This window comes from Chiloscyllium plagiosum, chromosome 18 (assembly GCF_004010195.1).
Source record: "Chiloscyllium plagiosum isolate BGI_BamShark_2017 chromosome 18, ASM401019v2, whole genome shotgun sequence".
In the NCBI taxonomy this organism is placed as follows: Eukaryota; Metazoa; Chordata; class Chondrichthyes; order Orectolobiformes; family Hemiscylliidae; genus Chiloscyllium; species Chiloscyllium plagiosum.
In genome coordinates this window covers 16,001,077-16,026,731 of record NC_057727.1, presented here as the reverse complement: position 1 = coordinate 16,026,731, position 25,655 = coordinate 16,001,077, and the positions used below count along the sequence as shown (strand labels likewise).

The following is a 25,655-nucleotide window of genomic DNA, read 5'->3' as shown; positions in this document are numbered from 1 at the left end:
CTTAGGAACATAGAAACAAGGCCGCTCAAAGCCTTAAGACTATTCAGCATTCAGATAAATCACTCAGACATCTGTTGCCTAGCTCCATCCACAACTTGATTCTCTGTCCATTCATGCCCTTGGCTAACACATGGTTAATTGAGCTGTCATCTCCTGCTTTTTGTAGAGGAGGATCCTGGATATGTATCATCTTTTCACGTGTGGTAGTGTTTCCTCACTTTTCTCCTGAATGGTCTGGTTTTGATTTTATGGATTTTAAGGGTTCTTTGGTCCTAGCCACCCCACCAGCATTTTCTGTGAAATATTGCAGGATTAGTGCAGGATTTACCAGTGACTCTGAGTCTATTGTAACATCACTCAAGAAGTGTCAGGACAAGTCCAAACAAATCGTATTGACCATTCCTGAGCTTGTAGTTAGTGGTCTCATTGCTCCTTGTCTTCTGACTTGCAAAATCTATAGAGACATAGAAAATGGGAGCAGCGGTATACTCTTCGGCCCTTCAAGCCTGCTCCACACCATCCAGGATGCTGGTGGCATCGGGATTCTTTGCTATTTTTGTAATTATGCCACTTCTATTAATTCCACTTTTATTTTCTGAATTTTCTCTCTCTTCAGCTCTTCCTTTGACATGCCTTTGTCCACTGGCAACCACTGTGCTTTGCAACTATAGAAATTAGTGAAGGATGCACACAGGTTAAAGTAGATTGTGGGACAAAAATACCTTGGAATACAAAACTGCCATCCAGCTTTATTATTCAGAGGTAGTTTTCTTTAATTCCAACTCTGTAGAGTTAATTTTGTCTTTGAACAATAGCACAAAGCACACAAAATGGGCTTGGTCTCCCATTGTACACCTTTGCTGATTGAAATAAAAAGAAAGAGAAAGGGGGAGAAGTTTTCAAGCAGATAAAATCAATATCCTGCATTTTATAATCTATCCAAAGTCGAAACTAGCCCCGGTGCCTATGTCATAGAAAAGAGAAAGTAGTTTCAGTGCCACAATGAGTTGTAGGTAAATTCCTCTCAGGGCAAATCAAAACATCCTCATGATCATTATTTCCATTTGACAATCTTCTCTCTCCTATTATTCCTCAACGTTTTACTTTAATTACACTCTATCTTACTATTATTCTCCAAATCCTTTTGTTTTTACTGTGTACCCTTTACACTTCATAGTTCCCATGTTGTGCAACATCAGCTTAATCCAGGGATCTGCAACTAGTGGCCCTCAAGCACTAGTGACATCTCTTTCATCACTCCTAACTTTTCCCAGTAGGATTGTGTCAAAGTGAAAAAAAAAGTTGCAAAAAATGAAGTCAAGGAAAGTTAAAGCTGTGCTTTTATTGCGGAATAAAAAGGATAATCATTATGCAACACTTTACGGTTCCAAGTTATTATTTTAATGGAAGACTTCATTGTGCTCTAAGTAAACCTGTTTGAGTGGTACAGTTACACCATGATGATAGATAATGCCTTTAACTCAAGAAGCAGGTATTAAGTTGTAATCATTGTTGCTTCCTGTATAGCTGACATGATAAATTATTCTATATGTGATGTCAAAAAGCATTTTCTTTTCCTGAGGATCAATAGCCTAAGAAAATTGTCTTAATTTTACATATCTTAAGTTAAATATTTGTTTAAAGGTAACCTAACTTACAAGGCTATAGTGAAAAAAGTCAAGAAATGCAATAATTCAGAGTTGGATCCATAATAATTTTATTTTCTTTCTACTAACACATAAGCTTGAAAACTGCATTCTATTTATTATGTCAGGTTATACATTCTGCCAGAGATACCTTGCAATATATCAATTTCCCAAAGTTTCATCTTGCAATTCCCAATAGTTTCTATTTTGGGTTTTTTTAAAAAAAGACTCTTCATATAAAAATAGTTACCAAATTCTAGCTTAATCTCTTTGTCCCAAGAGTTTTTACTTGCACTGACCTTGGTGTAGATCAAAGATTTTGCTTGAGCCCTTGTGCAGAGATAGGGTCAAGCATGGAGCAGAGAGCTGTCAGTGAATTAGACACTTGTAGTTACCTCGTTCTATTCTATCTAACCCTCCAATCAAAGGGCCATTTTCTGAATTTGCAGTAAGCCTCAACTTAATAGTGTATGAGCAAAATATTTGATCATACACTATTAATGGTGTGAATGTACTAGAAATGTTGACTTGTGCTGCCTGAGTATGGGGCTCTCTACCAAATGCAGGACATTGAAAAACTGCATTGGTTCACTACTCCTAACACTCCTCAAAATGTATCCATTATGTCCGAGACACTGGAGTAAATTTTGACTTGGTGTGATAGTGTAAGCTTCCTGATTTTTATCTCCTGTTAAAGTTTGCCTATTGACTGTTATTCAGTTGATACTGTTGTACAAAGTCAAAACCTACCTCCCTATGCCATGAGTGTTTAGTTCAGCTCACCTTCTACAGATCCAATTGGCACTTGAATTTCTGCAGGCATTCCTGATTGTTAAACTAACCTTGGAAGGATCCGCAGAAGCACAAGAAAAATAGCATCAACAGCTGTTTCTCCAGTTTTCAATTATAGTAAAACCACTGCCAATGTTCAAAGTTCAACCCCATTCTATTTGTGTTCACTGTAAAACAATGTCAAAGAGAAATGGCACCCATGGGTAGCGACTGCATCAGAGAAAAAACAAAATCCAATGATTAATTCAATAGGCTGAGTATGCCATAGGTCATTGAAGAGTAGTCAGTCAACATCTTGCAGAGGGATAATACCAAAGTGGTATTATCGCTGGACAGTTAATCCAGAGACCCAGATAATATTCTGGGGACCCCAGATTGAATTCTGCCACAGCAGATTGTGGAATTTGAATTCTTTTAAATAAAGTCTGGAATTAAGAGCCTGATGGTGGCCATGGAAAATCCCACCTTGTTAACTAATGTCCTTTAGGAAGGGAACTGCCGTCTTTACCTGGTCTGGCCTATGTGTAACTTCAGACCCACAGAAATGTGATTGACTCTTAACTGCCATCTGAGCAATTAGGGATGGGCAATAAATGCTGCCGAGCCAGTGATGCTCTCACCCCATGAACGAATAAAGAAAAAAGGTCTTCATATGTACAGAGAAAGCTTGTGTTTATAGTATACTTATCATGATCTGAGGGCCCTGGATCCAAAGCACTTTACAGCCAAATAACTATCTTTAAAATGCAGTTACTACTGTAACGTAGGAAATGCAAAGGGCATATTTGTTCACAGCAATTTTGTAGAGGTTTATAAAATCATGAGGGGCATGAATAGGGTAAATAGGCAAGCTCTTTTTCCCAAGGTAGGACAGTCCAGAACTAGAAGACGTAGGTTTTAAGGTGCGAGGGGAAAAATTTAAAAGGGACCTAAACGGCAACATTTTCACACAGAGGGTGGTGCGTGTATGGAATGAGCTACCAGAGGAAGTGGTGAAGGTATCTGGATGGGTGTATGAATAGAAAGGGTTTAGAGGGATATGCACCAAAGGCTGGCAAATGGGATGAGATGGTTTGCCTGGACAATTTGGACTGAAGGGTCTGTTTCTGTCAAAAGCTCTCAAAAACAGCAATGTGATGATGACTAGATGATAAGGTTTGGTTGAGAGGTAAATATTGACCGGGACTTCAAAATAACCTTCTTATTCAAAATGTTTTGCGACATATGAACACTTTTTTGTCTGAAATCTAGAGGAAGCAGAAGTGGTCTTCACTAGCATTCTGAAATGGTTACTAACAAACAAGAAGCCTAATTTACATCATTACCAGTTATCTTTCTGTTGAAATCAATGGGAATGAAATTTCAGCACACTATCATTGTGTGGTCCAGTGGACAGGGAAGAAGGTTACCTCAGATTACAATGGGATCTTGATCAGATGGGCCAATGGCCTGAGGAGTGACAGATGGAGTTTAATTTAGATAAATGTGAGGTGCAGCATTTTGGAAAGGTTAACCAGGGCAGGACTTATACACGTAATGGTAAGGTCCTGGGGAGTATTGCTGAACAAAGAGACCTTGGAGTGCAGGTTCATAGATTCTAGATAGTGAAGAAAGTGTTTGGTATGCTTTTCTTCATTGGTCAGTGCATTGACTATAGGAGTTGGGAGGTCATGTTGCAGCTGTACAGGACGTTGGTTAGGCCACTTTTGGAATATTGTGTGCAATTCTGGTCTCCTTCCTATTGGAAAGATGTTGTGAAACTTGAAAGGGCTCAGAAAAGATTTACAAGGATGTTGCCACGGTTGGAGGATTGAGGTTTAGGGAGAGGCTGAATAGGCTGGGGCTGTTTTCCCTGGAGCATCGGAGGCTGAGGAGTGACCTTATAGAGGTTTATAAAATCATGAGGGGCATGGATATGATAAATACACAAAGTCTTTTCACAGGGGTGGGGGAGTCCAGAACTAGAGGGCATAGGTTTAGGGTAAGAGGGGAAAAATCTAAGAGGGATCTAAGGGGCAACTTTTTCATGCAGAGGGTGGTACAATTGCAACATTTAAAAGACATCTGGATGTGTATATGAAAAGGAAGGGTTTAGAGGGATATGAACCAAGTGCTGCAAATGGGACGAGATTAATTTCGGATACCTGGTCGGCATGGACAAGTTGGACTGAAGGGTCTGTTTCTGTGTTGTACATCACAACGATTCCGTGACTCTTTCACTATCATCTACTTGTGTTACAAATAAAGCCAACTCTATCTCATGAAATTAAATTTATGACAAACTTCAAAATGCTATCTTTAATATTATCTGAATACGTAAAGTTACCAACAATGCCATGAACTAACGACATCAATAATTATATGAACTTCTTAAAGACAAAATAGAAATATGTAACTGAATTTTAGGAACAGTCAGTTATAAAGCTCACGTTATTGGAAAACCATCATGAACTGCTTGATGAATAGCTTGCCTAAGTACTAGTGCTGGGGCAGATCTCGTAAGAGCTGCTCAGCCACATTTCCTCACCAGGATATCACCCCTGACACATTACTAATAATCTGGAAAAAAAAAACAACTTGTACACCCTATCCAAGCCTAATGTTATTCAGGTCAATTGTATTAAACCTATTACTACCCTCGCTTACACCAACTAATGTAGAACAGATCAAGAGTCAAAAGTGGGATTTTTGTGTTCACTTTTCCTTTGCTCTCTTCTAGGTATCAGGGTTATCTCTAAAAGAAATCATAACAGAGGCTTGAAAGTTCACTGGGCAGGTAGAAGCATGTCCTTTGGGATATGTGGGAAATTAACAGTTCAGAAAAATATGCTTGCTTATGTCAGCTCAATATCGCAATTGATGACACATATACTATAATAAATTGTTGTTACTAGAAGTCTCTCAGGCTTTTCAACTCCTTAACACATCAGGCAGTAAAAAGCAGCTGCAGTTTGCATTAAAAGTCAGAATCATCAATGGTTAATTCTGCCATCACCGGGATTAATTTTTTTCTACTGGAAGTTCAGTAGCAAACCAATTTTGTGCCAAATCCAGTTTGAGACTTGGAGGCTGCTGTGCTTTTTGTACAGATTCCAAGGCCCTGATGTTGCATCATGCGATACCAGCATATGAACATTTAACATACTTGAAATTCCTCTCTCCTTTAATTTAGTGCAGGCATTAATCAATTCATTTTAAATGGGGTTAATACTATGCTAAAATATCAAAAGGAAGAATCTCAAACAAATATCGAATGTTCCTGCTTTAGTATCCCTTAGCGAATTGTCAGGGCTAATGTAATTTAGACATACAGCAATCACTATCCATCATTTGTAATTACAAACATCCTAGGTGCTCTCCATGCCCATCATTACCACAATCTACTCACACACTGCTTATGGTTTGAAAACATTAGTTTGTTCTGTGGGAGTGAAAGCTAGTTTCACTTTCCGCCAGAGCAATAACTCTTATCGGTGAAAACAATAGAAGAAATAATGGATAATGGAGTCAACTACAACCGGAGTCTAATTCATGGATTTAAATAGTTCATTTAAAAGAAAAAAATGGAGAGCTAGTTGTGAATTCCCGATCTACAATCTGCCTCAATGGATTTGGGTGGTTACATAAAATAATAATGGATAACTGGGAGAGAAGCACATGTCTATATTCCAAAACAAGGCATTCCAAAGATTGATATAAAACTCTAACATTTACTGGGAAAGAGCTGTAGGCTGCAGTTTATCCATGAGATTTATATAGTTCATGTAGAGACTAACAGATAACTGGGAGCGAGCTACCATGTTGAATCTAAATTAGATGAATGTGAATCATTGCATTCAGATGGTTATGTAAAAAAAAAGGGTGTTCAGGAGTGAAGTTCAGGCTTTAATCAACAAAAGGGTTTAGACAGTGAAATATTGAGTCTTGCTTACTAGAGCCAAGTTTTGTTTGAAGGTATTTTGAATATTTTTGGGTAATATGAAGCCAAGCAATTCATGGCTAGAGATTGGGTCACGAATCAGAGAAGCAACTTGAGCAGTCTAAGTTTTTATTGGAGCTGAAATTAGACAGCAGCCTGAAAATTACTCCCTGCTATATGTTCATTGTATGAGACGTTTAGTATCAGGAAGCATGCATGTTTAGTTCATTTCTGGGGCTATAGTGGCTACCATTGTGTATGGTTGTTGTTGTTGCTGCAGACCTTCCAACTCACATTGACTATAAAGGTAGCAGCCCAGTTCCTGTACAAACACTCACATTTTAACAATAATACACACTTACCTCATTATTTAGCTCACTGGCACACTTTGTATCAAACAGAGTGAATGAAGGGAACTGTGACAAAACAGAATTTGGCAGCACCTTGCTTCTTCTGCACCTGGCTCAGTTTTTGCACTCACATTAAATTGGAAGGTCTGCTGTTGGGTGCTTTCCATGTATAACACACGATGACATTCACACAAGATAATGAACAGTTGTGACTTTATCAGTGCAAGTTTATTAAGCAATTAACCCAGAATAGGTTATAGAACGAATCTATCTGCTCTGTAATATGTATTTACAGGGAAGATGCCAGCTCGGAAGGCTGTCTGTTGTTTGGTCCCCACGTGCATACACTGGGCATTGTTGTAAAACAAGCTGTCTGGCTGATTTCTAAACTGCCAACCTTTAATAACTTAGCCACAGAAAATTCAAACCCACCTTTGTTCTCAACCTTTAGGTCTTCCTGAAGGAGTTCATTTTGTCGGTTCCCAAGTACGAATGCCAGGAAGGAGAGGATTAATGCATCCAGGATGCCGATGATAGCCAGGATATAGGCCCAGCGCACAGAACAGTTTCCCAGTGTGTATTTCCCTGTTTTATTTCCACACATCTTTCTCACAGCTTCCGAGTCCCATCCATCAGGAAATATCATGCAGCCCAACACAAGACAAACAGCTAAGGGGAAGGGTGGAGGAAAGGAAAAAATGAAGTCAGGCAAAGATATTGAAAGAGAATCTTATAACATACAGCCTTCTCCATTATTAATAAAACCAATATAGTGTAAGCATCTCTGGCACTTTAACCTTCCACAAAACTTCTGAAAGGAATTCCTTAAAGTGGCTGGGTTCGTAATTCTCAAATGATAAGAAAATTGTTAACGTGAGCTTTTCAGAAACTATTAATTAAAATAGTAGAAATATTAATCAAAGTAAGTGAATGTCAATAGTTCTCTAGAAACAAGATTGTTTGCTATTAACCTAAGAAGGAGGCAGGCTGCTTTGTTTTTCAGACATATCAGAGAATAATTTAAATGAAGAAGGTCCTTCAGCTTACCTTTCTGGGATACCAGCTTACTATCTTCTATCTAGATGATTGGTAATTAGATTCAGTGTTCTAGCTGTCATAAAACACCCTCCTTGGCACTTTGTTCTGGCTATGATCATCTCTCAGTATTCACAGCCTCCCACTGACCATACATACTCACAGACAGTCACACACATATGCACGCATACACAGACACGTCCATTTCTTGTCAACAACGCCTACATAGTGGGGAACACTACTTTTTATGAGTAAGTAAGGCCTAATCATCTGCTCATGTGAGTTAGAAATGGTTCTGCATATTCTAAACAGGAGACTTACAACTCCTCAGGATCTGTTTTCTACTTGAAAGATGGGTTATAGGCAGCTGAAAATCTAGTGAACATATTCTACATCCTTCAGGCAAGACTTCAAATGAATGCAAAACCTAAGAGTCTAGAACCAGGTGGTGACATTGTCAGGAGAATGGATACACCATTTAGGACTGAGATGAGGAAAGATTTCTTCACCTAGAGAGTGGTGAGTCTGTGAAATTGTCTGACACAGAAAGCTGTTGAGGGCAAAACATTGACTGTTTCTTTGAAGGAAGTAGATATGGCTCTAAGGGCTAAAAAGGGTGAAAGAGGATGGAGAGAAAGTGAGAACAGGACACTGAGTTGGATGATCAGCTATGGTCATATTGAATCGTGGAGCAGGCTTGAAGGGCTGTATGGCCTACTCCTGCCCCTGTTTTCTATGTTTCTATGTTGGTGCTTATAGTGAGGGATGATCAATACTCCTACTGACATTTGGTGAGAGACCATTGAAACCCTCAATGTCTTAAACCTGCTGTAAGTTCTATTCTTGTTGTTGAGCCTGAATTGTAAGTTTCAAGGGGATACTGAAATCACCCATTTCTGTATGCTGCAAGAACTGGCCAACCTTTAGGCTTGGGGTGATAAGTATCAAGTATCATTTGTGCCAGGCCATGACCATCTTAAACAAGACTGTATTTAATTATCTCGCCTTAAGGTTCAATGGCAATACTGTTATAAAATGAGCCCCCAACGACACCTCGAGGGCTATCATTGATAAAACTTAATTGGATTTCTGCTCTGAGCACTGTGGTTGCATGGACAGGCCAGAGGCTGGAAGCTTTTTACCAAGCTACTCATGTTCAGAATCCCTAACATGTGTCTACCATTTACAATGCATGTCTGACCCAAAGCACCACAGGCAGGGCAGGAGACACATTGCAAAATCACACCAGGGAGTGTACCCTTTGCTGTTGGCACCAATCTAATCCAATTGACCATCCAGTCAACTGAGCCACCCTGCCTTCCTTCCAGAGTCTGGGCTTCCTATGGCAACACTTATTACGACATGCACAGGTATTTTGGAAGGAGTTGGGGGTGGGGGTTGTTGATGGCTCAGTGATATTACACTGGACTGTTAATCTCAAGACATGTTAGATGGTGGAATTTGAATGCAATTGAAAAATTCTGGGATTAAAAGCCTAATGATGACCATGAAACTATTGTTGGTTGTGGGGAAAAAAACCCAACTGGCTCACTTAGAGACAAAAAAAGACACCAATGCCGGAATCCCAAATGGACAAACAGGAGGTTGGAAGAGTACAGCAAGCCAGTTAGCTTCAGGACTGAAGAAGGGTTAATACCTGAAACATTGACTTCTGCACCTACTGATGCAACCTTGCTTGCTGTGATCTTCCAGCTTCCATCTGGTTCAGTAATGTCCTTTATGGACAGAAATCTGCCATCCTTAGCTGGTTTGGCCTACACGTGACTCCAGACACACAGCAATGTGATTGATTCTTAACTGCCCTCTGGGCAATTAGGGATGGGTAATAAATGCTGGCCTCGCCAGTGATGTCCATGCTCCATGAATGAATATTTAAGAAAAGGTATTGTGGTGGATTCTAACTGCTGGGATTCAGCATGTGGCTTGGTGACATATGCACCAAAACTGCCATTCAGTCAGTGGGTAATGGCTACCCAGCCTTTAAAACTGAGGGGCTAGGGGGCGGATCTGGGGGAAGTTGTTGTTGAGGAGGTGGGGAGGAAAGTGTGTGGGGTAAAGGTGTGGCCTAAGGTTTCCTGTGGGGATGAATGAGTGATTTATTATAACATGCCAGCGTCAGACTTCGGCACTGCAACCCTTACCTGGTGTGCTTATGTCTGCTGCCAGTCTCCATGCAGTTTAACAATGACTGTAAGGAGCAACAGGAGCAGAAGACAGACACACACAGACGATGTTTGGGAAACTCTTGCCAGCTCCAATCTGTTCTCACTAAATTATGGAATCCTTAGTATAGTCATTTATTCACAGGCTGATTCACACACTCTCGATTTCAAACACTCATGCTGCTGACTGCCACGAGTGTCTTTGGCAGGACCTGGATACACCAACACTTTTATTCATAGTCCTGATTTCACCCTGATTCACCAGGAGTTCAAGTCCCACCTGAACCAGAAGTGTGTAATAGCATCTCCAAATCCTGTCACAAAACTCTTCACAAACTGTGGCCTCTTCTCACTGAACCAATCATTTTCTTTTCCTGTCCATTCCCTGTTTAGTGCTGGATGTAAATTTGAGCATCTTCACTATCTTCCTTCTTTGAAATTGTATTGTGTTTCCATGTCTCATATATTATAATCCTGTTGTATGGAGGATCATTAGTCCTTAAAAAAAAGGCCTTATATTTACATGCCACTTTTCATGACCTCCTGATATCTTAAAGTGCTTTAAGAAATGAAGTATCCTTGAATTGTAGTCACAGTAGCTATACAGGTAAGACAGCAGCAAATATGCACATAGCAAGCTCCCCTAGTGGGCAGCACGGTGGTACAGTGGTTAGCACTGCTGCCTCACAACCCGGGTTCAAATCCTGCCTCAGGCAGCTGTCTGTGTGGAGTTTGCACATTCTCCCTGTGTCCTCGTGGGTTTGCTCCGGTTTCCTCCCACAGTCCAAATATATGCAGGTTGGATAAATTGGCCATGCTAAATTGCCTGTAGTGTTAGGTGTAGGGGAATGGGTCTGGGTGGGTTGCTCTTCGGAGGGTTGGTGTGGACTTGTTGGGCCGAAGGGCCTGTTTCCACACTGTAAATAATCTAATCATGAACAGTGCATTGATAGTGACCAGATAAACTGTTCTTTAATAAGGTTGAGAGATAAATAAATATGAGCCAGGACTCCTGTGATATCAACCTCCCCACCCCCTGCAAACAGGTCTTAGGGCCATGAATTATTTCATACCAGCCTGAACAAAAAGATGAACCTTGATTTATCATTTCACCTGAATGACAGCACCTCCAGAAATGCAGCAGCCTCTCTGTACGGCATTACAGATAACTTGAAGTTGAATGTTGCTGAAAAGAGAGACCTTTTTTTTGTTTCATTTGTAGGATTGTCCATCCCTATTTGGCAGAGGGCAATTATGAGTCAACCATACCAGATAAGGATGGCAGTTGCCTAAAGACATTACTGAACCAAATAGCTTCATCCCCCAACAATCAATCTCATGGATCATTAAACTCTTCATTCCAGATTTTTACTAAATTCAAATTCCACCATCTGCCTGGCACTTGAACCCAAGTCTCCAGAGCACTACCTAGGTTACTAGATTAATAGTCTAGTGATAATATTACTCGGCCTTCACCTCACCAATCTTGAAGCTTTTCCTCTTGCACTCATCAGGACAAATGCAAGAGTGCCAAATTTCAAATGATCACAACAATTGGTATTACAAAACAAAAAGAATAAAGCAGATGAAATATATTTAAGTTTTGTGTTATTTTTAAAAATAAATCAAGGAGATTGGAGAGCTTCTCATTTCTTTCAACAGGGCAAGGTCTTGGCCAGTCAGAGTCAACTTGCCAACCAATCAGTACCCTTTTCTCCTGATGTATATTTGGTTGAGATTATTTTAAATTTAGCATTCTTGCATCTGTCCTGATGAGTGCAAGACTAAAAACCTCAGTGTCATTTCTCTCTTTTCAACAATATTCAAATTTACACTATCAAATTCCTGTTTACCAACAGTAACTTGCATTTATATCATATATGTAGTATATGTAGTGAAGCAAAACCTTTGCTGTAAAGCGTTCTAAATTGTGACACTGAATCCAATAAGGTGACTCTAGAACAGGTGACCAAAAGGTTTCTCAAACTGAAATGGTTTCAAGGACTGTCTTAAAGAAGGAAAGAGGGGGGTTTAGGGGGAGAATTCCTGAACTTAGGCTTTACAGCTGAAGGCATGCCTTCCAGCAGGCAGAAATGAAAATTGGGGTGCCTGAGATTAGAACTGAAGGATTAGCGATGAGGGAGGAAGTGATGGCCTTGTGGTATTAATGCTAGACTAGTAAGCCTAATGTTCTGGGGGCCTGTCCTTGAACCCTACCATTACAGATGAATTCAATTAAAAAAGAATCTGGAATGACTATGAAACACATTGTTGATTGTTGGAGGAACCCATCCTACTTCAAGAAAGGAAATCTGTCTTCCTCACCTGGTCTGGCCTACATGTGACCCGCTGCAATGTGGCTGTCTCTTAATTGCCCTCTGAAATGGCCCAGAAAGCCACTTAGTTGTATCAGTTGCTATAAAGTCTCAATGAAGAAATGAAACAGGACAGACCAGCTGGCATCAACCTAGGCACTGGAAAAGATATTGGCAGAAACAGCCTTGTTGACCCCGCAAAGTCCTCCTTATTAACATCTGGGAGCTTGTATCAAAATTGAGAGAATCATACCGGTCGGACAATGTTCTCTCCTACTGGTATTAAGGCTGCATTTGACCAAGTGCAGCATCAAGGAGCCTTATAAAAACTGGAATAAATGGGTATTGGGGCAAACTCTCTGCTGGTTGGAGTCATACCTGGCACATAGGAAGATGGTTATGGTTGTTGGAGGTCAGTTATCTCAACTCCAAGACGTCTATGCAGGAGTTCCTCAGTTTTGTGTCCTAGGCCAAAGTATCTTTAACTGTTCAGCAATGACTTTCCCTCCATCATAAAGTCAGAAATGGGGATGTTTGCCAATGATTGCACAACGTTCTGCACCATTTACGACAATCACAACACACAAATGCCCGGCAATGACTATCTTCAATAAGAGATAATCTAAACACTGCCCCATTACATTCAATCGTGTTACATTCACTGCATTTCCATATTCTCAGCGTCCTGGGGCTTACCATTGACCAGAAACTCAACTTGACTAACTAAATAAAGACAGTGGCTACAAAAGTAGGCCAGAGGCTAGGAATACTGCAGTCAATAACTTACCTCCTGACTCTCCAAAGCCTGTCCACAATCTACAAAGCACAAGTCAAGAGTGTGATGGAATACTTCCCACTTGCCTGGATGGGTACAGTCTAATAATGCCCAAAAAGCCTGATACCATCCAGGACAAAGTAGCTGGCTTGATTGTCACCACATTCACTAGCATCCACTCCCTTCACAACCAACATTCAGTAGCATTCACCAAAGACCCCTAGACAGTGTCTTCCAAACACACGAACAATTCCATCTGGAAGGACAAGAACAGCATCAAAATCACCAAGACACTCACCATCCCATCTTGGAAATACACCACCATTCCTTCACTGTTACTGGGTCAAGATCATAGAATCACTACAGGGTGGAAACAGGCCATTTGGCCCAACAAATCTACATGGACCCTCCAAAGAGTAACCCAGCCAGACCCATTCCCCTACATTTACCCCTAACTAATGCACCAGCCTACACATCCATGAACACTATAGGCAATTTAGCATGGCCAATTCACCTAACCTGTACATCTTTAGATTGCAGGAGGAAACCAGAGCACCTAGAGGAAGCCCATGCAGACACGCGGAAGAAGGTGCAAACTCCACACAGACAGTCACCCAAAGTGGGATTCGAACCCAGGTCCCTGGCGTTGTGAGGCAGCAGTGCTAACCACTGAGCCTCAATGCCACCCCACGGTGGCATTGTGGGTTAACTTTCAGCACATGGACTGCAGCGGTCCAAGAAGACAGCTCACCACCACCTTGTCAAAGGCAACCAGAGACAGGCAATAAATGCTGGTCAGCCAGCAACACCCATATCCCATGAGTGAATAACAAAGGAGTTCTAGGACTTATGAGATTACTGAAAATTTCCATTCTTATCTGAATTTGTTTGAACTTATATATTTCTGTTTAGTTTCTCCTCTCCTATTACAATTGTCCATCATAGCTTTTTTCTTACCCTTTATTTCTACGCAATGCTTTATAAAGCACCATTTTAGTCAGGTCAGGGCTGTTGGATATTAATTTGTGCACAAGCCACCAGGGATATAGATTGTTCCACAAGACATTAATATAATTGATGATATCTATTCTGTAGTAAAAGGAAAACTTCATATCCTCTGAAACACTTTCCAACTTTAACTTTGTCACTCATGTAGTGCAAGAATTACAGCAGCAAATCCATGCAAGTTAATCACAATAAGAGAAATGGTCAGATGTCTTGTCAGCGTTGGTTGAGGGATAAACATTGGTGAGGAAATTGGGAGAACTCCTGTGGTCTTCTTCAAATCATGCCATGGGATGTTTTGCTTGTACTTAAAGTCTGTCCTTGATTTAATATTATATTCAATAATTGACATCTTCAGCATTACCATGTGTGGTACGGTGGCTCAGTGGTTAGCCCTGTTGCATCACAGCACCAGGGACCTGGGTTCAATTCCTGCCTTGGGTGACTGGTTGCGTGGGGATGGCACATTCTCTGCGTGGGTTCCCTCCTACAATCCAAAGATGTGCAGGTTAGGTGAATTGGCCATGATAAATTGTCCATAGTGCTCAGGGATGTGTAGATTAGGTGCATGAGTCTGGGGTAATGTAGAATAGAGGGGGAATGGGTGTGGGTGGGTTAATCTTTGGAGAAAGTGAGGACTGCAGATGCAATTACGGTTATGGTTAATAATAGTGATCCTGCCCCTTTTGGTCTTTAGATTAGCAAACTGTCACACTAATCTCTTCATAACTGTGACAAGTAACACCAAATTTAGGATCTTTGGTGTTCACATTTTATGTAATTGCAAGATTCACTAACTTAGATTGTAACCCAGTTATGGATGCTGACAATCCCGAACATATGGCTTAGTTGAACAGGGACCACAGGCACCTGCCAAACATCATCTGCAAAGGGTGTTCCAGCAGCTTAGGAACATCCATCACAGAGTTAAGGAGCAGGGGAAACAGATTGGCCTTTAAAGGATTTTGTCTGACTTTTATGTTGCTTGCAGTGCTATGCCTTTATAGCATACCAAAAGAAACATGTTGATGATACTAATGAACTAACCTAACATTTACTAAAAAAAATCTATAAATTAAAATTATTTTGTGGCTAAGTTATAAGTAGCTCAGTGAAAGGTTTTTTATCTCTGGTTTCACTTCCCCTAAACTGCATTGTAACAAATAGAATGTGCAATGGACCATATATCTTATTTAAATGCTTTCAGAATTCATAGCAAGTATTCTGACAGCTAACGTCATACTGTCAGCTCCAAGAGAGAAGGATTGGATGGCATGTAGTAATATTGAAACACATTCTTTTTGAAAGCATTTATAACACTCTGACAGACTGAGATAAAGCTACATCCCATCTGTGTCCTGCAAAACATTACAGTTCACAGCCATGATACTTAAAAGAAATCTTTTTTACCCGAATTTGAATTGGATCTTGCATCTAAAACACAATGAAATGGTATAAACATATTGGAATCAGAAAGCTGGAAAGGATAATTTGAGTCCTTTCTGAGGAGGATTTGTAGGTATGTTCAACAGTGCAAAAGCTACGTTAAAGATGGAAAAAATTATATGTATCTAATGTCATAGCCCAAAAATGTTCCAAAGCACTCAGATACAACTACAAAATGTAAAAGTCTATGACGAGTAAAATCTGAAAGAAAGACTTGTATTTATATAGTGCTGTTCATGATTACCAGACATCTCAATGCTCTTTACAGCTAATAAAGTACTTTAAAGTAGGAAACAAGCAATCAAATTGTCCTCACCAAACGACGCAAGCAGCAATTTGATAATGACCAGCTAATCTGGCATATACGATGTTGATTAAGGGTCATATATTCATAGAATCATAAAATCACTACAGTGCAGAAAGAGACCATTCAGTTTATTGAGTCCATACCAGCCCTCCATGTAGCATTCAATCCAGATCCAACTCCCCATTCTACGTCCATAGCCCTGAATTTTCCATGGCTCACCCCCCTAGCTTTCACATCCCTGGACACTATGGGCAATTTAGCATGGCCGATCCACCTAACCTGCACATTTTTAGACTGTGAGAGGAAACAAGAGCACCTGGAAAAAACCTTCACAGACATGGGGAGAATGTGCAAACTATACACAGACAGTTACCCGAGGTTGGAATCAAACCCAGACCCCAGCGCTGTGAAGCAGCAGTGCTAGCTATCAGGGATAACCTTCCTGCGCTTCTTATAAATTCTGCCAAAGGATCTTTTACATTCACCCCAGCAGAGAGATTGGTTACATAGATCATTAGGTTAATATCTCATCTGAAAGACCCCAGCTGAAACTTCTTCAGTTGCACACTGGAGTGTCAGCCTTGATTGTAATGCTCAAGTGCTGGAGAGAGACTTGAATTTCGAACCTGGGTATGATATGCTACCAATTGAGCCACAGCTGACATAGAATAGAAAGTATTGTTGTATTTTTTCAAAAAGAAGTGAAAAGTGTTTAAGTTGCCATACTCTGGTGCCTATATTAATAACAAAAATGTATATTAAACAATGAAGACAAAATCCATCTTTGTTCAAGTCACCAAGTTGTGGGTGGCACAGTGGCTCAGTGGTTAGCACTGCTACCTCCCAGCACCAGGGACCCGAGTTTGATTCCAGCCTCGGCCGACTGTCCATGTGGAGTTTCCACGTTCTCCCCTGTGTCTGTGTGGGTTTCCTCTCACAATCCAAAGATGTGTAGGTCAGGTGAATTGGCTGTGCTAAATTGCCTATAATGTTAGGTGCATTAGTCAGGGGTAAATATAGGGTAGGGGAATGGGTGTGGGTGGGTTACTCTTCAGAGAGTCAGTATGGACTTGTTGGGACAAATGGCCTGTTTTCATACTGTAGGGAATCTAAAGCCATTCATAGGTTCTAAGGTTAAGGAGAAGACAAGAATCACGCAGCTACAAGTAAGTATAATAACAACAAAAGAAAACAAAGAACTGTGGATGCTGAAAATCAAAAGAAAAACAGAAATCAGTGACGAAGGGTTACTGGTCCTGAAGTGTTAACTCTGCTTTCTCTCTACACGTGCTGACAGACCTGCTGAGTATTTCCAGCAATCGCTGTTTTTGTTACAATAACAATAGATTTTGCCATTTCTTTGTGTGAGGTTCCTAGCTATGTGTACACATTTGTGAGAGAGAATGTTTAGGAAGGGTAGAGAGCAAGAGTTAGGCTAGAATGGTGAGAACAAATCCATTCTTTTTGTATCTATTTGTGGTGTGTGGGCTGGCAGCCTGCTGAGATTGTAACATTGAAACTTAAAGTGTCTCAATGCCACCCTGTGCCTTTTGCAAACCAGAAGAAGCGTTTGGATAAAGGAAGGTTGAAGGAAAACATTCAGATCAGCAAGAACCAACCCAACAGATCTTGGAAAACAAAGGCTACAGTACTGTTTTTCCAATTTTTCTCTTGTTTATGTGTCTTCTTTTGTGATAAATAGTATTAATTACAGAAATATGGTGCTGTCTTTCTGTCAACCTGGAAAAAGGTAGTTTGGGGATTTTGTATATTTTTTTCAAAGCTTTATCACTTTTGTGTTTATTCTAGGAATAGCAGGGCTTGATTTCTAGCACATCACCCTAGTCTGTTGTGAAAAGACAAAAGAGAAAAGAAGGGTAAAAAAAGAGGAGCTGTTCATGCAAAATATTGCAGATGTATATTCCAGCTCTGCTCTGTTATCTCTTATTGCTCATTCTGGTCCTAAGTTATTCCAATGTCTGAATTGAAACATTGAATTGAATTGAATTGAATTGAATTTATTGTCACGTGTACTGAAGCACACTGAAAAGCTATGTCTTGTGAGCAATACAGGCAGATCACAGGGTTAAGTAGCATAGATAGTAAGTAATAGGTAAACATTGGCAAAAACCAAATCACAGGTACAGGCAAATGTTAAGAGTTTGTGAGTCAGTTCAGTATTCTAACAACAGTAGGGTAGAAACTGTTAAGAAACCAGCTAGTGCGTGTGTTCAGGCTTCTGTGTTTTCTCCTCAATGGTAGAGGTTGTAGAAAAACATTGTTAGGGTGGGATGGATATTTGAGAATGCTGGCAGCCTTTCCTTGACAGTGGGTCTGGTAGATGGATTCAATAGATGGGAGGTTGGCCTTTGTGATTGTCCAGGCCGAGTTCACCACTCTCTGTAACCGTCTCCGATCTTGAATGGTACAGTTGCCATACCAGGTAGTGATACATTCAGACAGAATGCTCTCGACGGCGCACCTATAAAGATTTGCAAGAGTATTCACCGTCATGCCAAATTTCCTCAGCTGTCTGAGGAAAAAGAGACGTTGTTGGGCCTTTGTAACTGGTGCATCTATGTGAAGAGTCCAAGAAAGCTTGTTGTTGATAACCACTCCCAGGAGCCTGACACCCACGACTTGTTCCATCTCTGTGCTGTTAATGTCTAGAGAAGCATGAGTAACATCCCACTGAAAATCAATAATGAGTTCCTTGGTTTTGCTGGCATTGAGAACTAGGTTGTTCTCAGTGCACCATCTTTCCAGGTCTTCCAGGTCTGTAGTCTGTTTCATCACCATCTGAGATTCGTCCTACTATGGTGGTGTCATCAGCGAACTTGTAAATTGCATTAGTCTGGTATTTGGTGACAAAGTCATGGGTATATAGTGAGTACAGTAGTGTGCTAAGCAGAAGCTTCTCAGATACATTGAGCTCAGCAATGAAAGACGATTTGGATTACAGTAAGTAGGTTTCACACTTCCTTTACTGCTGTGAACCCATTCTGATATGATTCTGAACATTGAGAAGAATCATTTGCTTAAAATTGAAACATTAATTGGCTGTGGTGGTAATTCAGATATTATTTACTATCCTTAACAATTCAGCACTTCTTAAACTCAATCTACCTGCAGCAGGTGGGAGTTCACACATTAAAAATGATGTTGAAATCCAATTGTGAGGTTGCTGACAAAGTCTTCTCTCCTCTTGAGAGTTGATGACCCCCAGAGCGGACGCAATTAAAGAAATGGCTAAAACTTCAATTTTTATATGATTAGTTTTTTTTTATAAAAAGTTTTCCAAAACATTACACCTTGTTGATGAAAGACTAGAATCATTGCTAAACCTCTGCTCCCATGCTGAAAAGTTAATTTTATGATATGTACTGTAAGATCGCCTCCATTAAAATGGAAAAGAAATCCTGCTTTCTCCGTACCCCCAACCAGATTGTCCTTCAGCCAGTCTCTGTTCCCCTGCCCAAGTCTTCTCTCACCCTGGCCCCATTTCTGCTCAATATCTGCCAGTTTGGCCCTGCCAAGATCCTGATCCATTGCTTTACAAAGCTGGTTCTCTGAGTCGGAACCTAATGCCTGTTCCTAAGGAGCAGCAACTCAGTTTTCAGTGTATTAGTGGCCTCTTAATTGTGCTGAAGTTGGCGAGGGGGAGGCCGAGGCGTTGTGTGACTGAGGCACCCTGTTGAATTCAGTATGTCAGATGTGCTATGACTCTTAGCTCCTTTTCACCTTCATCTTTAACTACTAGCACTGTTGTAAGAGATCACCTGGTCAGCACACTTTTAAGAGTCAGTATGTCAGTCTACCATTAGGAGATTCTCTCATGACATCATCACTGTAGTAGCATGTAACCTAAGAGTATAAAGACTGTGTACTCCACCTTAACTGGGATCACATGAAGCATGACATTCTACTGGTAATGTGTTGTTTGTTCAATACTACACTTTGTAATCTAATAGTTTAGTATCCTCAAGACAATTAGGCACCTGTGGATGTAATGTCTGTATATAACAGCAAGCTCTAATAAACATCTATTGGACATTTTTAAAACCACAGTATCCATATCTGGTTTCTTACATTATGAGAGACAACATAAGCATTATATAATCACACCAAACAAAATTTTAAGATGTATTGTGCCATCTATATTTCTTTCAAAATGCAGCATTTTGCACTTGTCCCCATTAAAATTGATCTACTGTTTTTCTGCGTCTTTAGGACAGAGATGAGAAGACATTTCTTCACCTAAAGAGTGGTGAGCCTGTGGAATCCATTACCACAGGAAGTAGTTGATGCCAAAACATTGAATGTATTCAAGAGGCAGCTAGATATAATACTTGGTGTGAATGCAATCAAAGGTTATGGGGAGGAAGCAGAATTAGGCTGCTGAGTTGGACAATCAGCCATGATTGTGATGATGGAGAGTAAGCTCAAAGGGCCGAATGGCCTCCTCCTGCTCCTATATTCTATGTTTCTATGTTTCTTCTAATTGGCATTGGCCCCATCTGTTATTTGGAACACATTGCTTTGAGTTTCTGAATCAAGATAATGTTTGCAAATTAGAAACAGTCAAATCCTGAAGAACGGGCCTTGAAATCTCAGTTGGAATTTCTCCCCGATCCGACACAACCTGTGTAAACAAATAGATTCTGTATTATCAGAAAGAAAAGAAAATACAATAAATATGTTGATATGATCTGATCTGGCCTGGATGTGAGAGATGTCACAAGACTGAACAGCAACTGGAATGGAACTGAGTTGTTCATAAAATATCAATTTTAATGGCAATCCCAATGGAGTCAGAACAGCTTTGGCTGTGAGATGCCGCTAACGTTGTGATCCCATGAGACCTGTGTAAAGCATTGTTCTTACCCAAGTAAAATTGAGGTTGTGCTTAGACACTGAACCATGACATTTCTTCTCTGAAGAGGATTAGTTGGCATTAATGCTTGATGCATCGAATTCTGACAGACTGTGGTTGCGCTTTAACAATCATCATTTTTACTCGATACGGATTCATTATTCCATAAATGGCCCCTCTTCTACTTGCTTTGAACAAAGAACAAAGAAAATTTACAGCCCAGGAACAGGCCTTTCGGCCCTCCAAGCCTGAGCCGATCCAAATGTACTGTCTAAACCTGTCCGTCAATTCCTAAGCAATTGTATCCCTCTGCTCCCCACCTACTCATGCATCCGTCCGGACGCATCTTAAATGAATCTACCATGCCTGCCTCTACCACCTCTGCTGGCAACGCGTTCCAAACACCCACCCACCCTCTGGGTGAAGTAGTTGCTGTATGTATCCCCCTTAAACTTTCCACCTCTCACCTTGAAAGTGTGACCTCTTGTTATTGAATCCTTCACCCAGGGAAAAAGCTTGTCTCTATCCTGTCTATACCCTTCATGATTTTGTAAACCTCAATCAGGTCCCCCCTCAATCTCCTTTTTTGTAATGAAAATAAACCTAACCTACTCAACCTCTCTTCATAGCTAGCACCTTCCATACCAGGCAACATCCTCGTAAAATTTCTCTGCACCCCCTCCAAAGCGTCCACATCCTTTTGGTAATGTGGTGATCAGATGTATCTGTTGTGTCTGTTTTGACTCAATGGGTTCACACCACAGTTTGCCCTTAGAATAACTAATGTCACCTCCTGTAAGATTTCCTTTAAATTCAGCTGCTAATCTGCACCGACACCGGTATAAATATTTATAAGCTTAATAAAGGATTACTGTGTAATTAGGAAGAATGTTATTGCTAGATCTTTTGTGTTTGTTGTTGCTCTTGTTTTGTTAGCATTTTTTTTGGAAATCAAGATGCAGCTACAAATTTTCAAAATCAGCAGACCTCTTCCTTAAGCAAGTGAATGTGCTATATTTGAGTGGCATGAGAGAGGGAGAGAGAAGAAAATCCAGTGTATGACTGAGCATGTTTAGTGAGTTTATCTCACCATTCACAGAGAAATGCTTTTTCCCAATGTCACAACTTTCCAATTCATTTTGTGACAAAGGAGCAATTTCAACCTCATTTAATCTTCCCATTTATAGGTGTCCCCTAGTTCTCAGACACATCAACTTAAATCTCACAACTCTTGGGAAATAGAAATTATATCACGCTGTTCTGATCTTCTTTAAAGTACATTAATGTCCCCACAGGATACAGTGGGGGAAAAAAGGCCCTCCATTTCTATTCAAGTAATAAAGGATCAACCTCAAAGAGCAGCTGCTGTCTATACTAAGAGCTCAGCTTTACTTTCCTTTCTCAAGGCTTGCTCTAAATCCACCAGTAATGGGATATGTTTTCCCAAAGCTCAGCCCACTGAATCATTTATGAAAACAAACCAAAGTACTGCAACAAGCCGCCGTCACAGCTAATCCAATCCCTTTGGTGTAAGGCCAGAAAGAATCAGGTTGAACGGCTGGCCAGTTGGATAAGAGGGATTGGGCAGAATCGGTGTGAATTTGATAAGGCAATCTGGAGAGCAACACATTGCTTTTATCCCCAAAGGATTCTAGTCAATAGCAACATGGATTGATCATGTCTGGTGCTGCCTGCTAACTTTTGCTTCCCCCTCATTTGGAGAACCTGAAGACATAATACTCATCTAATTTCATTCTTTTACATTCTCCTAGCAGACTTAATTCTATGCAACTCTGTGTAAAAGTTTACTACATTAGTTGGGCAAATGGCGAGGAAGCTGAGAGCTGCTTTCCAGTCCACTTCACAGCTGTTGTATAAGTTGCACTTTATATTGTAGGTGCACAGCAACTTCAAATAGATCTACAGTTCCCACTGACTTCTGGATGTCCTCACATTGCGTGCTTTGTTCTGAGAATGGCATCGCATTTGGTTTATATCAGAAAATGTCAGGTGATAACACTGCATTATGACAAGCCAGGAAGATCACAGCAAGGTTTCTTTAACCTGTTTGAGGAGAAAGTGAGGTCTGCAGATGCTGGAGATCAAAGTTGAAACTTTATTGCTGGAACAGCACAGCAGGTCAGGCAGCATCCAGGGAACAGGAGATTCGACGTTTCGGGCACAGGCCCTTCTTCAGGCCTGAAGAAGGGCCTGTGCCCGAAACGTCGAATCTCCTGTTCCCTGGATGCTGCCTGACCTGCTGTGCTGTTCCAGCAATAAAGTTTCAACTTCTTTAACCTGTTTCCATTACTTAAAGGAACAGCAACCACAACTTGTAATGAGTGTTCCAGTGTATTGGAGGAAATATTATTCTCACCTAATTTTACTTGGAGCATGGTAACTTCAATCCTTTATCATCTAGTTGTGTGCTAAACCAAATAGTCTACTTGTTTTTTGGAATAGCTGAACTAGTCAGCATTTTAAAGACTTGCATTATAATTTTAGAATGCACCATACACATGCTAGGAGATTCTTGGGATGAATACTGCACTGCAGAACATTGCAAGCAGAATGAAGGTAGTAACAGAATGGATTGGTATACTCCTCCTTACTTTGACGTATTTCATGGGGTACATGTCCAATATTTAAGCATTACATTAATTTTACAGGATTCAAAACACTAGCACGCTACACACAGCAAGAGACCCAAGCAGTGCTGTTTATCAAGGATGTGGCATTAGTAACCTACTCTTCCATAAAGGCAAACAGTCTTTTCAGTTGATCAAGAAATGCTGTAATAGAACGTTTTCCAAACTGAACACCAGGGCAGCTACATACTAATGGATGTGACACTGGAGGCATTAGCAGTGTCGGTACAAACATGTGAAAAAGGCTATTTGATTCTGCTCCATCATTGAACAGGATTAGACAAGGGAGTCATGAGGACAGACGCCATGACCCCATCTTGTGGGTGGGGGTGTACAGAAATGAGAGCAATCCTTCAAAGGCTACCCACAGAAAGGAAAGGGAACAGATTGTGAAGAAGGTCAACTCCTAGAATTTGTACCCAAGCATCTGACAGCAATTACCTCATGTCGATGGTTAACTTCAGTTAATGCATTTTCACATGACATCTACCCATAAAACCACCAAGGCTGCTCAGTGTACCACACCCCCTTAACTTACCCAGCAGAGCTCCTTGGTATTCAGAATTTACACCTAACATTGAGTTACTCCACCTTACTCTCACACAACAATCAAAGCTATCAGTCTCCTGCCCATTTCTCAGCACCTCTGCACACCACAACTTCTTCATCTTTGGCAAAACTTTCCAGGAATTCATCACATTACCTGAAACAAACACTCAAGAACAAGCTCCTATCACTCTTGTAACTTCAATAGAAGCGACATTTGATATGTCCTCAAAGGTTGGCAGAGCAGTCACACAAAGGTTATGATGGGTATGGTTCAGTATGACACTATGCAGAATGATATGGAAATGGAGCAGACATGGCACACTGGGCAATCTCCACACCTTGCCCACTCCAAGTTTTGAGTGAGACATCTCCATGCTCGTTGACTTGAGAGAAGACTGTTTTTCAGGCCAGCCAACTCACCTGTGTTGGTGTGTGAGGTCTATTTAGGACTGAAGCTGGCCCATTGAGATCCTCAATAAAGCTGTCTGCAGCAATACCTATCTACCACCTCACCTTCGGGTGACCTAACTCTCTAACCAGCTTGCAGCCAGCTCATGCCTACCGTAACCCAAATCCATTCCAGCCTCCAAACTAGGTATCTGTGTCTGAGCTAGTGGTTGTGTGTCAGACCAGGTCAATCATCATGTTGTGCTTTTGTAAATCCTTTTTGAAGTTTCTGTAGTGTGGGTATTGGAGGGAAGAGCAAAGGGATGCAGTTCCAAACTTCCAACATATCTTCAGTCAGTGTTCCTGATCCGTTAGATACTGCAGGACACCTTTTGCTGTTTTCACATTTCTTATCGCAAGAGTGGACAACACGACTCTAGCAGGGCCTGAATTGTTTGCATGTGTAAGCTTGACATCATATCAGTCAGTTGTGACATCAGGATAGCGCCAACCTGGCATATTTGGGTGTGTGTAGGCATCACACAAGCAGCATCCAGTGACACAGAAACAGAAAAACTCAGCAAGTTTGGCAGTGTCTGTGGAGAAAAATCAGTGTTAACGTTTCAGATCCAGTGACCCTTCATCAGAACTATTTAGCATTAAACTCACTGCCACATCTCTTCCAGTGACACAGACTGTCTTTGGGTAGGCGAGTAGGTTTTTGCCCTGCCAAATTTTGTATTCAAATTGGTCATCCCTGTAGCAGGGCATATGCATAGATTATATCGTTAAACAATTGTCAGGCCACTCCAGTAAAACTTCCAGAGTTCAGCATGACATGCTAATTATGGGCTTAGAGGTAGGGCGCAGTACCAAAGAGATTATATTAAATTTGATTACACTGCAGCTGTACAGCATGTTCTACAGTCCTGTTTCTGCATTCAGTCAGAAGCTCCAAGATCAAAACAAATTCCTCTGAAGGTAATCACTTTGAAGTTGTTTCAAATCCACGTGAAAGTATCTAAAAGGGACCTTTGATTAATTATTTATTGATGAGTCTCTGAGATTTGGCACATGTTAGTCCAATAATGATTAGAAAAGCAAATGTCAAAATGCATTCAGTCCCCAGCCTCAGATCTTACATTGCATCACTTCATTGGACAATCTACTAGAGATTCCATCTGCAATTGTATTTACTCCCATGGTATGACCTCCAGAGTTCTCCAAGGATCAAATGTTGGTCGCTTTTACATCTGTACTCTTGTTCTTTGGTGACATCATCCAAAAACATAACATTGGATTCCACAGATATGCTAATGTATTATTACTAACCCTTGGTCAAAAGACCGACAGCTTTACGCAGCATTTTTCTTTTTGCCTTTTGACTATCCCTTCATAATTCTACTTGAGTATTTTCTCATATTT

General features: G+C 40.7%; 1 protein-coding gene across 5 annotated transcripts in view; it reads right to left on the bottom strand.

Moving 5' to 3' along the window:
- Nucleotides 1-25,655, bottom strand: part of lhfpl4a (LHFPL tetraspan subfamily member 4a) — a 195,555-nt gene that overhangs the window by 50,135 nt on the left and 119,765 nt on the right. For all 5 annotated transcript variants that reach the window (XR_006314261.1, XM_043707762.1, XM_043707763.1 and 2 more), the window contains exon 2: nt 7,140-7,376. Coding sequence is in view for 4 of the 5 variants with exons in the window: in XM_043707762.1 (XP_043563697.1) it covers nt 7,140-7,376 (237 nt within the window). In the remaining variant the exon portion in view is untranslated. The remainder of the gene's footprint in view (nt 1-7,139; nt 7,377-25,655) is intronic.